General features: G+C 33.5%; 1 protein-coding gene across 1 annotated transcript; it reads left to right on the top strand.

Annotated features, from left to right (window-relative positions):
- Positions 1-664: 664 nt before the first annotated feature.
- Positions 665-5,650, top strand: LOC130632084 (uncharacterized). Its single transcript, XM_057444448.1, has 2 exons — positions 665-704; positions 2,689-5,650. The coding sequence occupies exon 2, from the start codon at positions 2,708-2,710 to the stop codon at positions 5,297-5,299; it is 2,592 nt and encodes an 863-aa protein (XP_057300431.1). The 5' UTR covers positions 665-704; positions 2,689-2,707; the 3' UTR covers positions 5,300-5,650.
- The last annotated feature ends 6,839 nt before the right edge of the window (positions 5,651-12,489 follow it).

Here is a 12,489-nt window from a genome sequence, read left to right as displayed (position 1 = left end):
AACCAATTAAAAATAAACAGGGGACTGGAATCGAAGTAGTTAATTTTTGAATCTAAGTTGCCGATTTCTTTCAAACAAGAGACTTTTCTCTAATATTTTTCTGATTGTTATTACATACTGGATTAGGATGGAATAAAAAAAGTTTTTATGCGTAATGTGTGTAATCGTTTTTAGTTAATTATATAATCCTACCTTTAATAAATTTTATCATTTGCGGCTTGAACATATCGAGTAAGGAAGTCAAATTGAATTTATGTAAGGAGTCTAATATATTTGTGTATTTTTTCATAGAATTTTTTTTTTTCCTTTAATAAATTTTATTATTTGCGACTTGAACATATCGAGTAAGGAAGTCAAATTGAATTTATGTAAGGAGTCTAATATATTTGTGTATTTTTTCATAGAATTTTTTTTTTCCTTTAATAAATTTTATCATTTGCGACTTGAACATATCGAGTAAGGAAGTCAAATTGAATATATGTAAGGAGTCTAATATATTTGTGTATTTTTTCATAGAATTTTTTTTTCATTTAATAAATTTTATCATTTGCGGTTTGAACATATCGAGTAAGGAAGTCAAATTGAATTTATGTAAGGAGTCTAATATATTTGTGTATTTTTTCATAGAATTTTTTTTTTTCCTTTAATAAATTTTATTATTTGCGACTTGAACATATCGAGTAAGGAAGTCAAATTGAATATATGTAAGGAGTCTATTATATTTGTGTGTTTTTTCGTAGAATTTTTTTTTCTTTAATAAATTTTTGTATTCTAATAATGAACTCATAGCTAGAATTTACTCTACTATCTTTGCATAGGACTGGCAATTTTAGTATGGATTTAAAATAATCCCGTCTTTCCATGTAATTTCTACCGTATCTACGTTTCCCATTATTTCCGTTGCATTTAGAAGTGTCAGCTTCTTACGCATCACAATTCTGTAACTTTTTTGAAAACTTGAAAAATTTTTTTCTTTGAAAATAGTACTGACCCAATTTCCATGTTTTAAAAATATAAACCGGTTGAAACGCTTATTGCAAGTCGTAACAGAAGTAAATACTACGGGGGTGTCCATCTTCTACAATTTTTTTCAAGGAACGATTTTTTAAATGTTTCTTATGCAACAATATTTTTTAGACATGTTATTATTTTTTTATCTGTCTATCAATTTAATATATTTTTCGCACATAATTTTTACTCTGGTGAGTTTTCTTTCTTATTATAAGTTTTCTTCGTGTTTGTTTGTGAATATTTGACGTCTGGTTAAGTTCTCATAACAGCGATATCTTGCATCTTATTTCTTCTCATGAATAAAAATTCTGTACGCACACTGACAACTCCCCTGTCAGTGTGCGTACAGAACAACTCCGTGGTTAGCTGTTCTCGTCCTCCAGAGCTCTGGAGGCGAGACTCAGTTGTGGATTACTTTGTAAGGTTAACACTTTTTTTATCTCCAAAGATTTTATTCTTGCTGTTTAATATATAAGACGCAGCATACTTTAAATTTGTGTTAAAAAAATATGCAACCTTACAATAAAGCATCGATAAAACAGTCAAAGAGTATATTACATTGTTTTTAGACTTTTCAAGCGCCGTATTGTGTTCAGGAAACGTTGAACAAGAGGGAGCTTTATTATGTGGAAAGGGATAAGCATAGTCTTTCGCTTCTGCTATTTCTTATTCTATGTAGGATACAAAGAGGGATCTCTTTTTACCTCCTAGGTAAGATATAGATGCCAACCTCGTCCCCAGGCATCTTGTATCTTTTCTAACAAAGACAATAGATGCTGGGAACAAGGTTGTATAGATGCAACACTGTTAATATATGCTATATATATATGCAAATGGGCTACCTTTTTTTCTACTAGGCTGAACGTTAATTCCCATGGAACACGCGAATTATCATTCTCGTCCTCTGAGGTCTTTGCGAAAAATTTTAAAGAGTTCTTGGAACAAAAATGTCGCATTGTGTGAAAATTTATTTAACACAGTCGAGCTGATCTATTTATACTAAAATTCACCCTGTCCATGCTTGGAAGTATTTTTTAGTAAAATCAAGCAATATTTTCGCAGTGCATGCTGGTTATCATCCGTGACGGTATAAAAGAGAATATGAACAATTTTTATTTTTATTTTTTCATTAAGATTTTGCTAGGCAAACCGGACCACAGTTAGTATATAGCTCGTCAAATTAGTGTTAGGAACGTTCATCTACCTTCTTTCTACAGTTTGTCGGTTACAGTGAGACCTCTCTATAGCGGGCATCTTAGAACCTCAAAAAACATTTGCTATAGAGAGGCATCAGCTACGTTATAAGCTTTCCCCAACTTGGTTCATGTTTTTCTAAATACCTGCTTTTGGAAGTTAGGGTACAATAAAATCTACCCCTATTGATTTTAGGATGTAAAAAAGTCTAATGAAATTATTCTGTAAATTTGCTAACTTTTACTTCTTTATTTTGCCTAGCCTTAGCTGTAATGTAATATTTTAAACTTTAAAACCATTGGCAATGTAGCTAATTGAGGCTTCAGTAACTATAGCTAGGTGCTAGCAGAAAATGTCCATATAGATTTTATTAGAGAGATTTTAATCGTTTCTGAGAAAAATATTAGTTGTACAGAAGTGTCTGCTATAAAGCATATCTGCTACAAGAAGGTTTTACTGTTGTAACCATACATTTTTTTCTAGTTAAACTCAAAAAACAAAGATGTCAAAGAAATTATTTACCATACAAATTCTCTTCTCCATCTGCGTGACAGTTTATTGTTCACAGTTTCCCACCGAAAAGTTTTTCGGATTGGATAATATTACATCCAATCAGAACATGTTAATCGACCGTTTGATGTGTTCGCACGATCCTGAATCCTTCAAAGTTTGTCGTTGCGATGATGACTGTATGAAATTCAAATCATGTTGCATTGATGCATTATGGGACCACAACAGTAGCATGCCATTGGATATCTATCTTGAACACTTTTTAAAGGAAGCTTTAAAGTATCCAGACTTGATATGTGAACCAATCATAAGTGATCTACCAAAAACGCATATTGCGGAGACCATTTTTATGATGTCAACATGTCCAAAAGATTCGAATCAAGACGATATTCACAAATGCATACAGAATCAAAAAAATACGTACTTACTGCCCGTGCAAGACAAAAGTGGTCGCACTTACAAAAATAAATACTGTGCTATATGCAATGGTGTTCTCGAATTTGAGATAATGAATGTGAACGCGGCTTGCGAAAACAAGATAAGTAACGATAGCAGTAGTATACTAAAGCAGTATAGTGATTGCAAATTTTCATTGGTTAAGAAGTCTGACAACACTGTCCAATCATGTAACATAAACGCAGTGGTGCCGTGTAACGTAAAAAACGATTTTGAATGTCAACTATGCGAATCGTACGCCGGTGGAATACAATATAACAACACATGTTTTCGTAATTTCCATTGTTTTAAAAACCAATATGGAAACTCAGCTGTGAGGAAGATCTTTACCTCAAGTGATAAATTCTGCGAAGTTTTAAGTTGGGATCATGGGTTTGGTTTTGGGATAAGTTTTCCCTCATACTCTCTACTGGTGAGTTATTTGTCTGGTGAACAGCTTAGAGAACAAACTGAGGGAAAGTTATGTAGTAGCAGCGGGCAAATTTATGATAAAGATACGGATTCTTGTGTCAGTGACATTGTATGCGGCCATGGCTACAAATTAGAAGGAACAAAGTGCAAAAAAATAGCAACTGTGTTTACAGAACCAAATAATAAAATGCTCAACGCGCATGCGTCAAAGGAAATGATAATCCAGGGCTGTCTATCACCCTACGGATACTATATACACGAAAAAAATAACAGTGCAAACAGATCGATGTTTGATGATTTGAATGGTATCAACATATTTAACAATGCCTCGATGGTTATCAAGAAAACATACATATCGAATAGAACTCGATATCCCAGTTTTAAAGTTTACCGTACGTCCTCAAATATTGTACATGCGACGGAATTATATGGTGTCGATTTCAGGAGAAGTTTTAGTGAATCCAAAATATGCGCTCATCCTGTCATACATTCAAAGGACTCCTTCACAATTTCAAAAAACTGTTTTGTTTTTCTAAATACTTCTATACTGTATCTTGGTGAGTATATTCTCGTTACGTACAACGATGAAGTATCAAATGAAACGTATTTGATCACATGTGAGAAATTTCACTTGAATTCTAACTGTCCATTACAAAGACTAACTAGATACAATCATTCCAAAAATAACACGATCACGGCCGACAATCATGTGTATTTTGCCGAGCAATACACGCCGTTAAACTCTGGGCTTGGTGTTTGCATAAACAAAGAGGGTGCGGTACACAAATGGGTGGAAGTTTTAACAAGTGTGGAAGAATACTTGACTTTGATTGGTTGTTCGCTAAGCATTATTGGATACATGTGTGTAATTCTAACCTATTCGTGTATACTGGAACTACGAACCATACCTGGAAAAAACGTGGTATGCTTATGTATAATGTTGATGTTGTCTGACATTTTGATGCTGTCCAGTGTTGGGACCAGAGAAAATAAACATGCATGCAAAGCCACTGCGATGATTTTACATTATGTTGTGCTGTCCATACAATGTTGGTCAGGTGTCGTCGCATTTGACATTTGGTCAACATTTCAGGGAAAATCTTTAAAAAGAGACATAAGAAGTAAAAAGCGTTTCCTTTGTTATTGTTTATTCGCTTGGATATGTCCACTTTGCATTCTAACATTATGCGTTATACTTAACGAAACTGGTGTTGTTATTATGGGATACGGTGACCATGGAGTTTGTTGGATCTCTAACGTCATGTCACGTATTGTGACGTACATCGTACCTGTCGTTATTTTTACTGTATTGACGACAACAGCATTGGTGTATACTCTATGTTGTATCCGCCGACAGAGCAAAAAGTCAAAAAAATTGTTAAGCAAATCTGGAGGAGACAACATCAGTTTGACTCGCATGGCGCTAAAGCTAATTCTCCTCCTGGGAGTGATAGAAATTTGCGGTTTATTACAAACGACGGACACGACTGAAGGGAGCGTAGCTTTCAATTTCGTGTTTCGATTAATCTACTCAGTTTTAAGAAGTTTTCGAGGCGTGTTTATATGTCTGCTTTATGTCGTGACAGACAGAGTATTCACAGTTTATCAAAAGGTTCGAGAAAGAAGAACTTATCGCTCTTCGACACGATTTACGAGTGAATCGAGATCTCGAAAGAGCACACAGATAAGCACGGTAGATCACAATTCTTCCGTATAAATGCACTGATATATTGAAACTTCGTAAACATATAAAAAAGATGCGAAAAATTAAGTTTATTGAGCCATCATCGTCACTAACGTAAGATATTAACGAAAATTACAACGTCGTAGACATCAAGATGGTGATCCTTTAGATAGTGGTCGTAGTTATGAGATTGTGAAAACTGTCCACAGATGACTATCGACTACAAAAGAATAAATGATTTGTAAACATGTTCACCCCCCCCCCCCCGCCCCCCAACAAATGGGTGCCTGCTAGTGTGATTATATAGTGAAGAAATGTAAATAGATAAGTAAATAAAATTTATGTTTTATTTATCTGCTACTAAATCTGTTTTTCTTACTTAACCCCTGAACAGTCACTCTCAAGAACCATAAAATCAGGAGAACCTGATCCAAAGGTTGGTATAATCAGATGATGTCGCCATAACAGTCAATAATTTTATATTTTATAAATTATTACATTTTAATTCAGATAACCAATAAAAAACATAAGGTAACTAATAGCAACACTTTGTTTACAATTAAGTTGTCAAGCTATAAGTTTGTGAAAACAAAATGTGACAGGTTGCTAATAGCAACAAATCTATTGGAGTAACCAGAGAAAAGTAAGTTATAACCGTGTCGTTGTCGGAACGGTTGGAAAAGTTCTGTTTCATCAACATACTCCACTAAACTCGTTCTTAGGTTCTGAACCAAGTCACACCGTGTTTTAAATGAAACTGTTGGAAACGAATTTGTTTAGCTGGCCTTGCTACACTAGTATTCTGAAAAAACGACTGACGTAACGATATCATTTGAGCATTTTTTTTTGTAATGCACTTTTAATTCAGTGGTCGAAACAAAGTAGATGTATTTTTTAAGTATGCTAGTCTTTTAAACCTGCGGAAAAACAATGTTAATATAATGTTAATATCTAAAATATTACTTTGGAAACTGCTTTAAAATTTTAAAAGCTCGAGGTTGAGAAGCTTGAATATAAACGTTTGAATAAAATAAACATGATATTTCAGAGTAAAAAATTTGTTAATCGGTTTTTAATGTTTATTCACCTACCATCAATCTCGTTTTTAAAGCTCTTTGTTTGTGTTGTCTCTTTTGTCAGGTTAACGTAAAGGCTGCCACCCAGTCGAAAAAGCAAAAGAAAACACGATTGATACTATATGGCATTTCCTTGATCATTCTGCACCGTGATTGGTTGCAACCGTCTAAGATTTAATTTCCCTTTTTCACCTCTTGCCTTTTTTTCATAATTGAGCTTTGGTAAAGCGATAGCCCCTCTATCATGAAGCAAAAAAATCTAAAGGTCATTTTTTTGCAAAATCAATACGGTGGGCGTGGTTGGTGTCCTGTGTAAACAAAAGAAGCATTACAAAACTTGATTATACGCCATGGCGAACAGTTTAGTTACTAGACTTCTTTCTCGTAATAAGCAAAAGCGAGTAAAAACCAACAAATAACTCGACTTATTCCACTTTCTTTTGCATTGACGCGAACAACTTCACTTACAGTTCGCAAAAAAAACACAGCCTTCGCTTTCCAAATAATCAACTTTCACGAAGTACGAGGCGAGAGAAGTAGTTGCATAAAATACTGGCCAATTTTTTATTTGTCCAGCTTCAGCACATAACTTTTCGTAACTATTCTTTTTATAAATAGTTAGATTTTAATTGCGCAAACAGAATATTATGTACTAGTATCGAGGTTGTTGGACAAGTAAAAGAGATAATGTGAGAAAAATGCTTTATATTTCTGCTGAGACAAGCTTAATAATATGATAGTGAAGCCATGTTGTACCCAGACTTTATTTGGACCTAGCTACCACCTCAGTTGGATGACACGTTTTTATTGACGTTACGATTATCAAACGTAAGTAAAGTTCTTACAATATCGCTTCAGTGTATATAAAAACTAATGTCTTGCGCTACTTGCGTATTTTTAACCACAAGCTATGTTGCTAACTATTCTTTATCAAGAAACATTTTACACTCATCCTACAATACCATTGTATTAATAGTGAATAAATAGTAATGTTAAAGGTGCTTTTTGGGAGAAATAATTGCTAGTTAAATGTGGTAGCTACGTTTATAAAGCAAATTTTTGTTGTTAGGAGAGTGTCTGAAGCCACGAGATGTACTCATAGAGAATTTTATTTCCCCTAATTAATTATATTTCTATAGGGAATATTTTCCAGCAACAAATTTGCCCAAATTATAACAGTATTACTTTTTATACAACCTCGTTCTCAGGGCTTTTCCTCTTTCTGACTTTGACAAAGTTGTTTCTTTTCGGCATTCTAAAAAGTGCAAAACTTTAAACAAATTATAGTCTATCCTATGTCATCGACATGACCCTTTATTTTTATTCTTGTATCAACGGACCTGATAGGATAAGTTATTGAATACCACATTTGGACACATGACTGTTTTCAACAAATTACGAGTTTTATTGAAGGGTGGCTTACTGATAGGAGGTGCAGTAGTCTATATACAAGAACTTTAGATTATATATAAGAAGTTTAAAATGACAATGAGTTTCATTACTCTATGGTAACGTAGGAGTTGCTTTATCTTTAATAATGAGTAGGTTTTGAGAAAATTACGCAGCTTAGGGATCCTTTATATAACACAATATGTGGTGTTAAAAATTGTGAGTAAAAAAAAATCTGAGTTCTAAAGAGTTATTTTAAAAGTAACCTACACAAACCACACAAAATGTTCCCAAGCTTGCCATTGCTCGTATATGAGTTGATGATGTTGCTCGTTTGATGCTCTATATCAGGTAAAATACTCATTTGATTCTTTGAGATCTATGTTCAAGTTAGTTATGTAGAATTTTGATCAAATTAAGGATCGCTAAGGTGAAAATGGTTAGCTATATTCTGCGCTAGGATGGTTAGGCTATAAAAGTCTATGTATGTATTGCTGGGAAGCACTTACCAAAAAAAATATAAAGTTTCCTAAAAGCTAGCTCCAATTCTTTATGCCATTTTACAAAGATGGAAGCAGCATCAGCTCAGCTACTCTTTCGGATGCGGACGTTGACGAGCAAGAATGATCCGCAGTAGCCACACTTTCTAACACGTCTGCTCTACAAATAATCCACGTCTGGGCGCACAAAGATATTGAAGAAAAAGAAAAATTAACTTTAAATCCTAAACCCTAGACAAGTTTGACCATTTTGACAACTCGTAATATTTTGTAGGGGATTGAAGAAACATAAATAAAAAACTGAGTTTTAAATTTAATTTTTCAATTCTTAGAAATTTTCAAAACGTTTTTCTTATATCGTGGAATTTGGAAGCAAATACACAGCTAGTAAATACTCTTTCCTATATCTAGTATATACAACAACTGAGTGTGCACATGCGTACTTCATGATATTTGTCTTGACCAAGTTGCACATCATACTGAGTTGTATGAACCAAATTACACGATACAAAAGCATTACATATCCAATTCCCTCACGCAGCATAGGTTGATCAGTAGCTACTTGCTAAAATGTCCACGATATGGATTAAACTATCACCTTCGTGATTATATAACCACTCAATTACGCATCACATAAGAAAAAAATACCAAATGTATGGAGCTATTCTAAAAATGGTTCGAAGCCATTCTGCTGATCTCTCATTTTGCGTTACAAAATACATAAGTTACCAAATTATCTCAATGTTCAAAAATTTATAGCATCCCAATCTAAATTTCTGCTCAACATCAAAACAAAACGGGACAAGAAAAATACATAGGTTTGATTGGCTATTCTTCTAAATATTCTTCTATTTTCGTAATTTTTTTCAAAATCCAAATTTCAATTTGGATTGGAGCAGAAAAGTTCATCAACCACAATCAGATTCCGAAATTTGTGTTTGAGTAAAAATTCACTGTCATTAAAGAGTCGATTTTCTTTAATGGCATATCGCTGACATTTGTACCTGCACAGAATTTAAAAATGTTACAATTTTTTTAAAATTTATAAAAAAAATTCCACAAGAAAACAAAACAGTGATGTTATTACATATGCTCAAGCCTGTCCCTAACCATCACAATAAACTTTCTCTCTCTCTCTAAGAAAGAAGTCTAGGTGTGAATTAGTTAGAAAAGAGTTCTGTTTTCCGTAACAAGCCGCGGTGTATATAATGTACGCCTGTCTGTCTGTCTGTCTGTGAGCCAAAACAACCTCGTCCCCAGAAGCTATTGTCTTTTTGACATCTTGTTTAGTCGTTAAGTAAGCGCTAGCGGCTTTGACATAGGCAACTAACCCTGAGATGTGTCAAAATGGTAGCTGCGAGCAGCATCGAGCGATTTCCCGTTGATATTTTTCCGGGCATGCATACCACTACGGATCAGTTTTGATCAGTTTTATGAACTCGCTTGCTCTGTTTTCTTATTTGATATATCTAATATTAATTTAAAGCTAAAACCTGTGTGCAACCAACTTAGTATCCAGTTTCTTGTTGCAAGCAGTCACGATTAGGTTATCTGAGCAGTCACGTGACTGTGATTTAACTTGTGGCATATCAAATTCCAACACTGAAAAGTGTCGAAAGCATGTTATGATAAACTGTTGAAAAATTTTTGTGTAATTCTCTGCTTTTGTTTTTATTTATTTTGTACAATTTTAGAGAATCGTTTTTTTCTTTGAAAAAAATGTGGATCCGTTTTCCGTAAATTAATTGCGTAAAAATTTCGGAGAAATTTTCGCGAATAAAAAAAACCCGCGAAATCAAAGGAAACAACTTTCGCGAATCATTTCAATGGTTAGTTGCGAGAATCAACTTTCGTGTACCGAATAACAGCGTGTAAGTTACCAAGAAATGTCTTCAACAATAAAATAACACGTAGTTTTAAAGAATTAGTTAACAATTATTTCACGAAACCCTAAACAAAGATAAAAGTTTTTTTATCTCATAATAGAAATTCCAGAAATACTAAAAACTCGTAAGAATTAATTTTCTTTAATAGCCTATTTGAATATATATTTTGAAGAGCCCTAATTAAAACAAACACCAAGATTAAGTCATCAAACTCTTTCACACATCTACATAATTTTCGGCTTGTTCGTGTAATGAAAACCTCACATATGTAACACCTTATCACGTCAAGAAATTCAAAATATTTTATGCAGATTATAAAAAAATAAACCCTTCAGAAATCTTTTAGGTAAAAATACTCAACCAAATCTTTTGAATTGTGAGAAAAAAATACGTAAAATTAAATTCCTGGGGAAATTGCCTTACTCCCTAAAACCTCTTATGTCTACCATTTCCCTTCAGCAACAAAAGAAAAAACGTCCAGGGTCAGGAGTGCTAGGAACATGCAGTGAAATTGAGATGGAGTTTTTTGTTATTTTCTGTGTAAACAACGTTCTGCCCACATGTATGACGTCACAAAAGTGCACTTCTACTAAAACACTTCTTAAAGATTTAAACACTTCGCTCCCAGGCCTCTCGTGATTCCTACAGATAGCTTTAACTAAAATAAGCTGGTAATAAACTTGACGTTTTCTCTCATAACAAAGTAATAGCTTAATTCAACAAGTGGAAAATTCGTGCAAAAATGATGTGCGCAGTAAATGAATAAATAAATAAATATTATCACTTTTATCAACAAATTTTCGCTTTTTTTATTTTATATTTTATACTAAAAAGTTGTTTGGAGGAATAAAAACAGTTGGTACTCGTCAAGAGAAGGTAAATCTCGTTCTTTGCTTGCTGTTTCAGGAAGTACTTTTCTTACAGTGTTTCTATCCACGTTTAGCGCAGAGGTTTGCTTGTTTTCAGATGCGACCGTTGTGCAAATATATATGCAGCGAAAACAGGGCTTCAAAAACACCCTTGTGATTTGTGGAGGCAACAGATGCTTCACAAAACATTTTTTGACAAAAAAACAACTAAATAAATTAAATGTACTCATAATAAATTTATACACCAACCGGGAGAGTTCTTTCTATTCTCCTATATATCAATTACATTTTGACATACTTTTAAACAAAACTAATAAAGCCCAGTTTATACTAACAATTTTAGCAATCAGTCTTTTAGTTAGAAATAAATTTGTTTTGGTCCATATCCGCTTATGGAGGACAGTGACACATTATTGACAGAAAAAGTCATTCTGATAAATTATCATCAACAAAACAATGAAAGGCAAAAACTTCCCTTTATTTCTTAATTACTCGTGAAAGATACAAAAACCTGGTTTTAAAGTTTTGCCGGAAGCCGATTTATGCACATACAATTCTGCCGGTAGCCGATTTATGAACATACAATTCTGCTGGTAGCTGATATATGTAGATACACAAAATAGAAAATGATTAATTGACAGCTTAAAGCTTATAAATATTTTAGCACGTGACGATATGTCGAAGTGAACCATGCAGACATACGCATGTATAAAAGTGGTACTTAACTTCTTAAATTTCAACCACTCTTAGAAAACGCGGTGACAGTTTTCAAGAGACACATGTATAGCTCCATTATAACTTTTCTGATCAAGCCTCATGATAAAGCGAGGTATGAATATAATATTTGCTGAATCATTCTCCATGATGCGATACTTGAAGATCAATTAAATAAGTAATCAAGTTATAGAACAATAATCATCTATAAATAGGTATCAATCAAGCTTGTTGTATGGTGAGATACTTTTTCTCGGATTTTAATTTTTTATACCACGCACTTAATTGCCTGTTTTTATGTCAAAACATGAATACACATTTGTACGAGGAATAAACTTTGTTTTTTTGTGTTTTTTTGTAGCGTGTTTTACATTCTTACATATCGTCATAAAAAACAATCTATCAATCCAAAAAAGGTTTGGGCAGGTAGAAACCTTGTTGGTATTGGAGGCCAGCTTGCATAGAAATATATATATATATATATATGCGCCTCAAACCTCATTCCAAGAGTCCTGTCAGAATATCATAGATATAGCAGGGCCCAGGAGACAAGGTTGACATGTGCCTTGCTTTCTTTTAACTTTAAAGCGTAACAAATGTGTCAAAAAATTACAAATACAAATACATGCGATGTAATCATACTACATTCACTGAAAATTAGATGACATACCTGATAAAATCTTTTGGACAAGTTATAAACAAGGAACATGTAATTTTGTTTTGTTATTCAATTTTTCCATACGTCACAATAAAGCTTGCTGCAACTCATTGTGTTTCTATGGTAACGCG

The sequence above is a fragment of the Hydractinia symbiolongicarpus genome, chromosome 1 (assembly GCF_029227915.1).
Source record: "Hydractinia symbiolongicarpus strain clone_291-10 chromosome 1, HSymV2.1, whole genome shotgun sequence".
Taxonomy (NCBI): Eukaryota; Metazoa; Cnidaria; class Hydrozoa; order Anthoathecata; family Hydractiniidae; genus Hydractinia; species Hydractinia symbiolongicarpus.
The sequence above is the reverse complement of the archived record's forward strand: the minus strand, read 5'-3'. Positions and strand labels throughout refer to the sequence as shown.

Excerpts from the sequence above, each read along its gene's own strand:
- LOC130632084 (XM_057444448.1), top strand. The coding sequence starts at position 2,708 with ATGTCAAAGAAATTATTTACCATACAAATTCTCTTCTCCATCTGCGTG.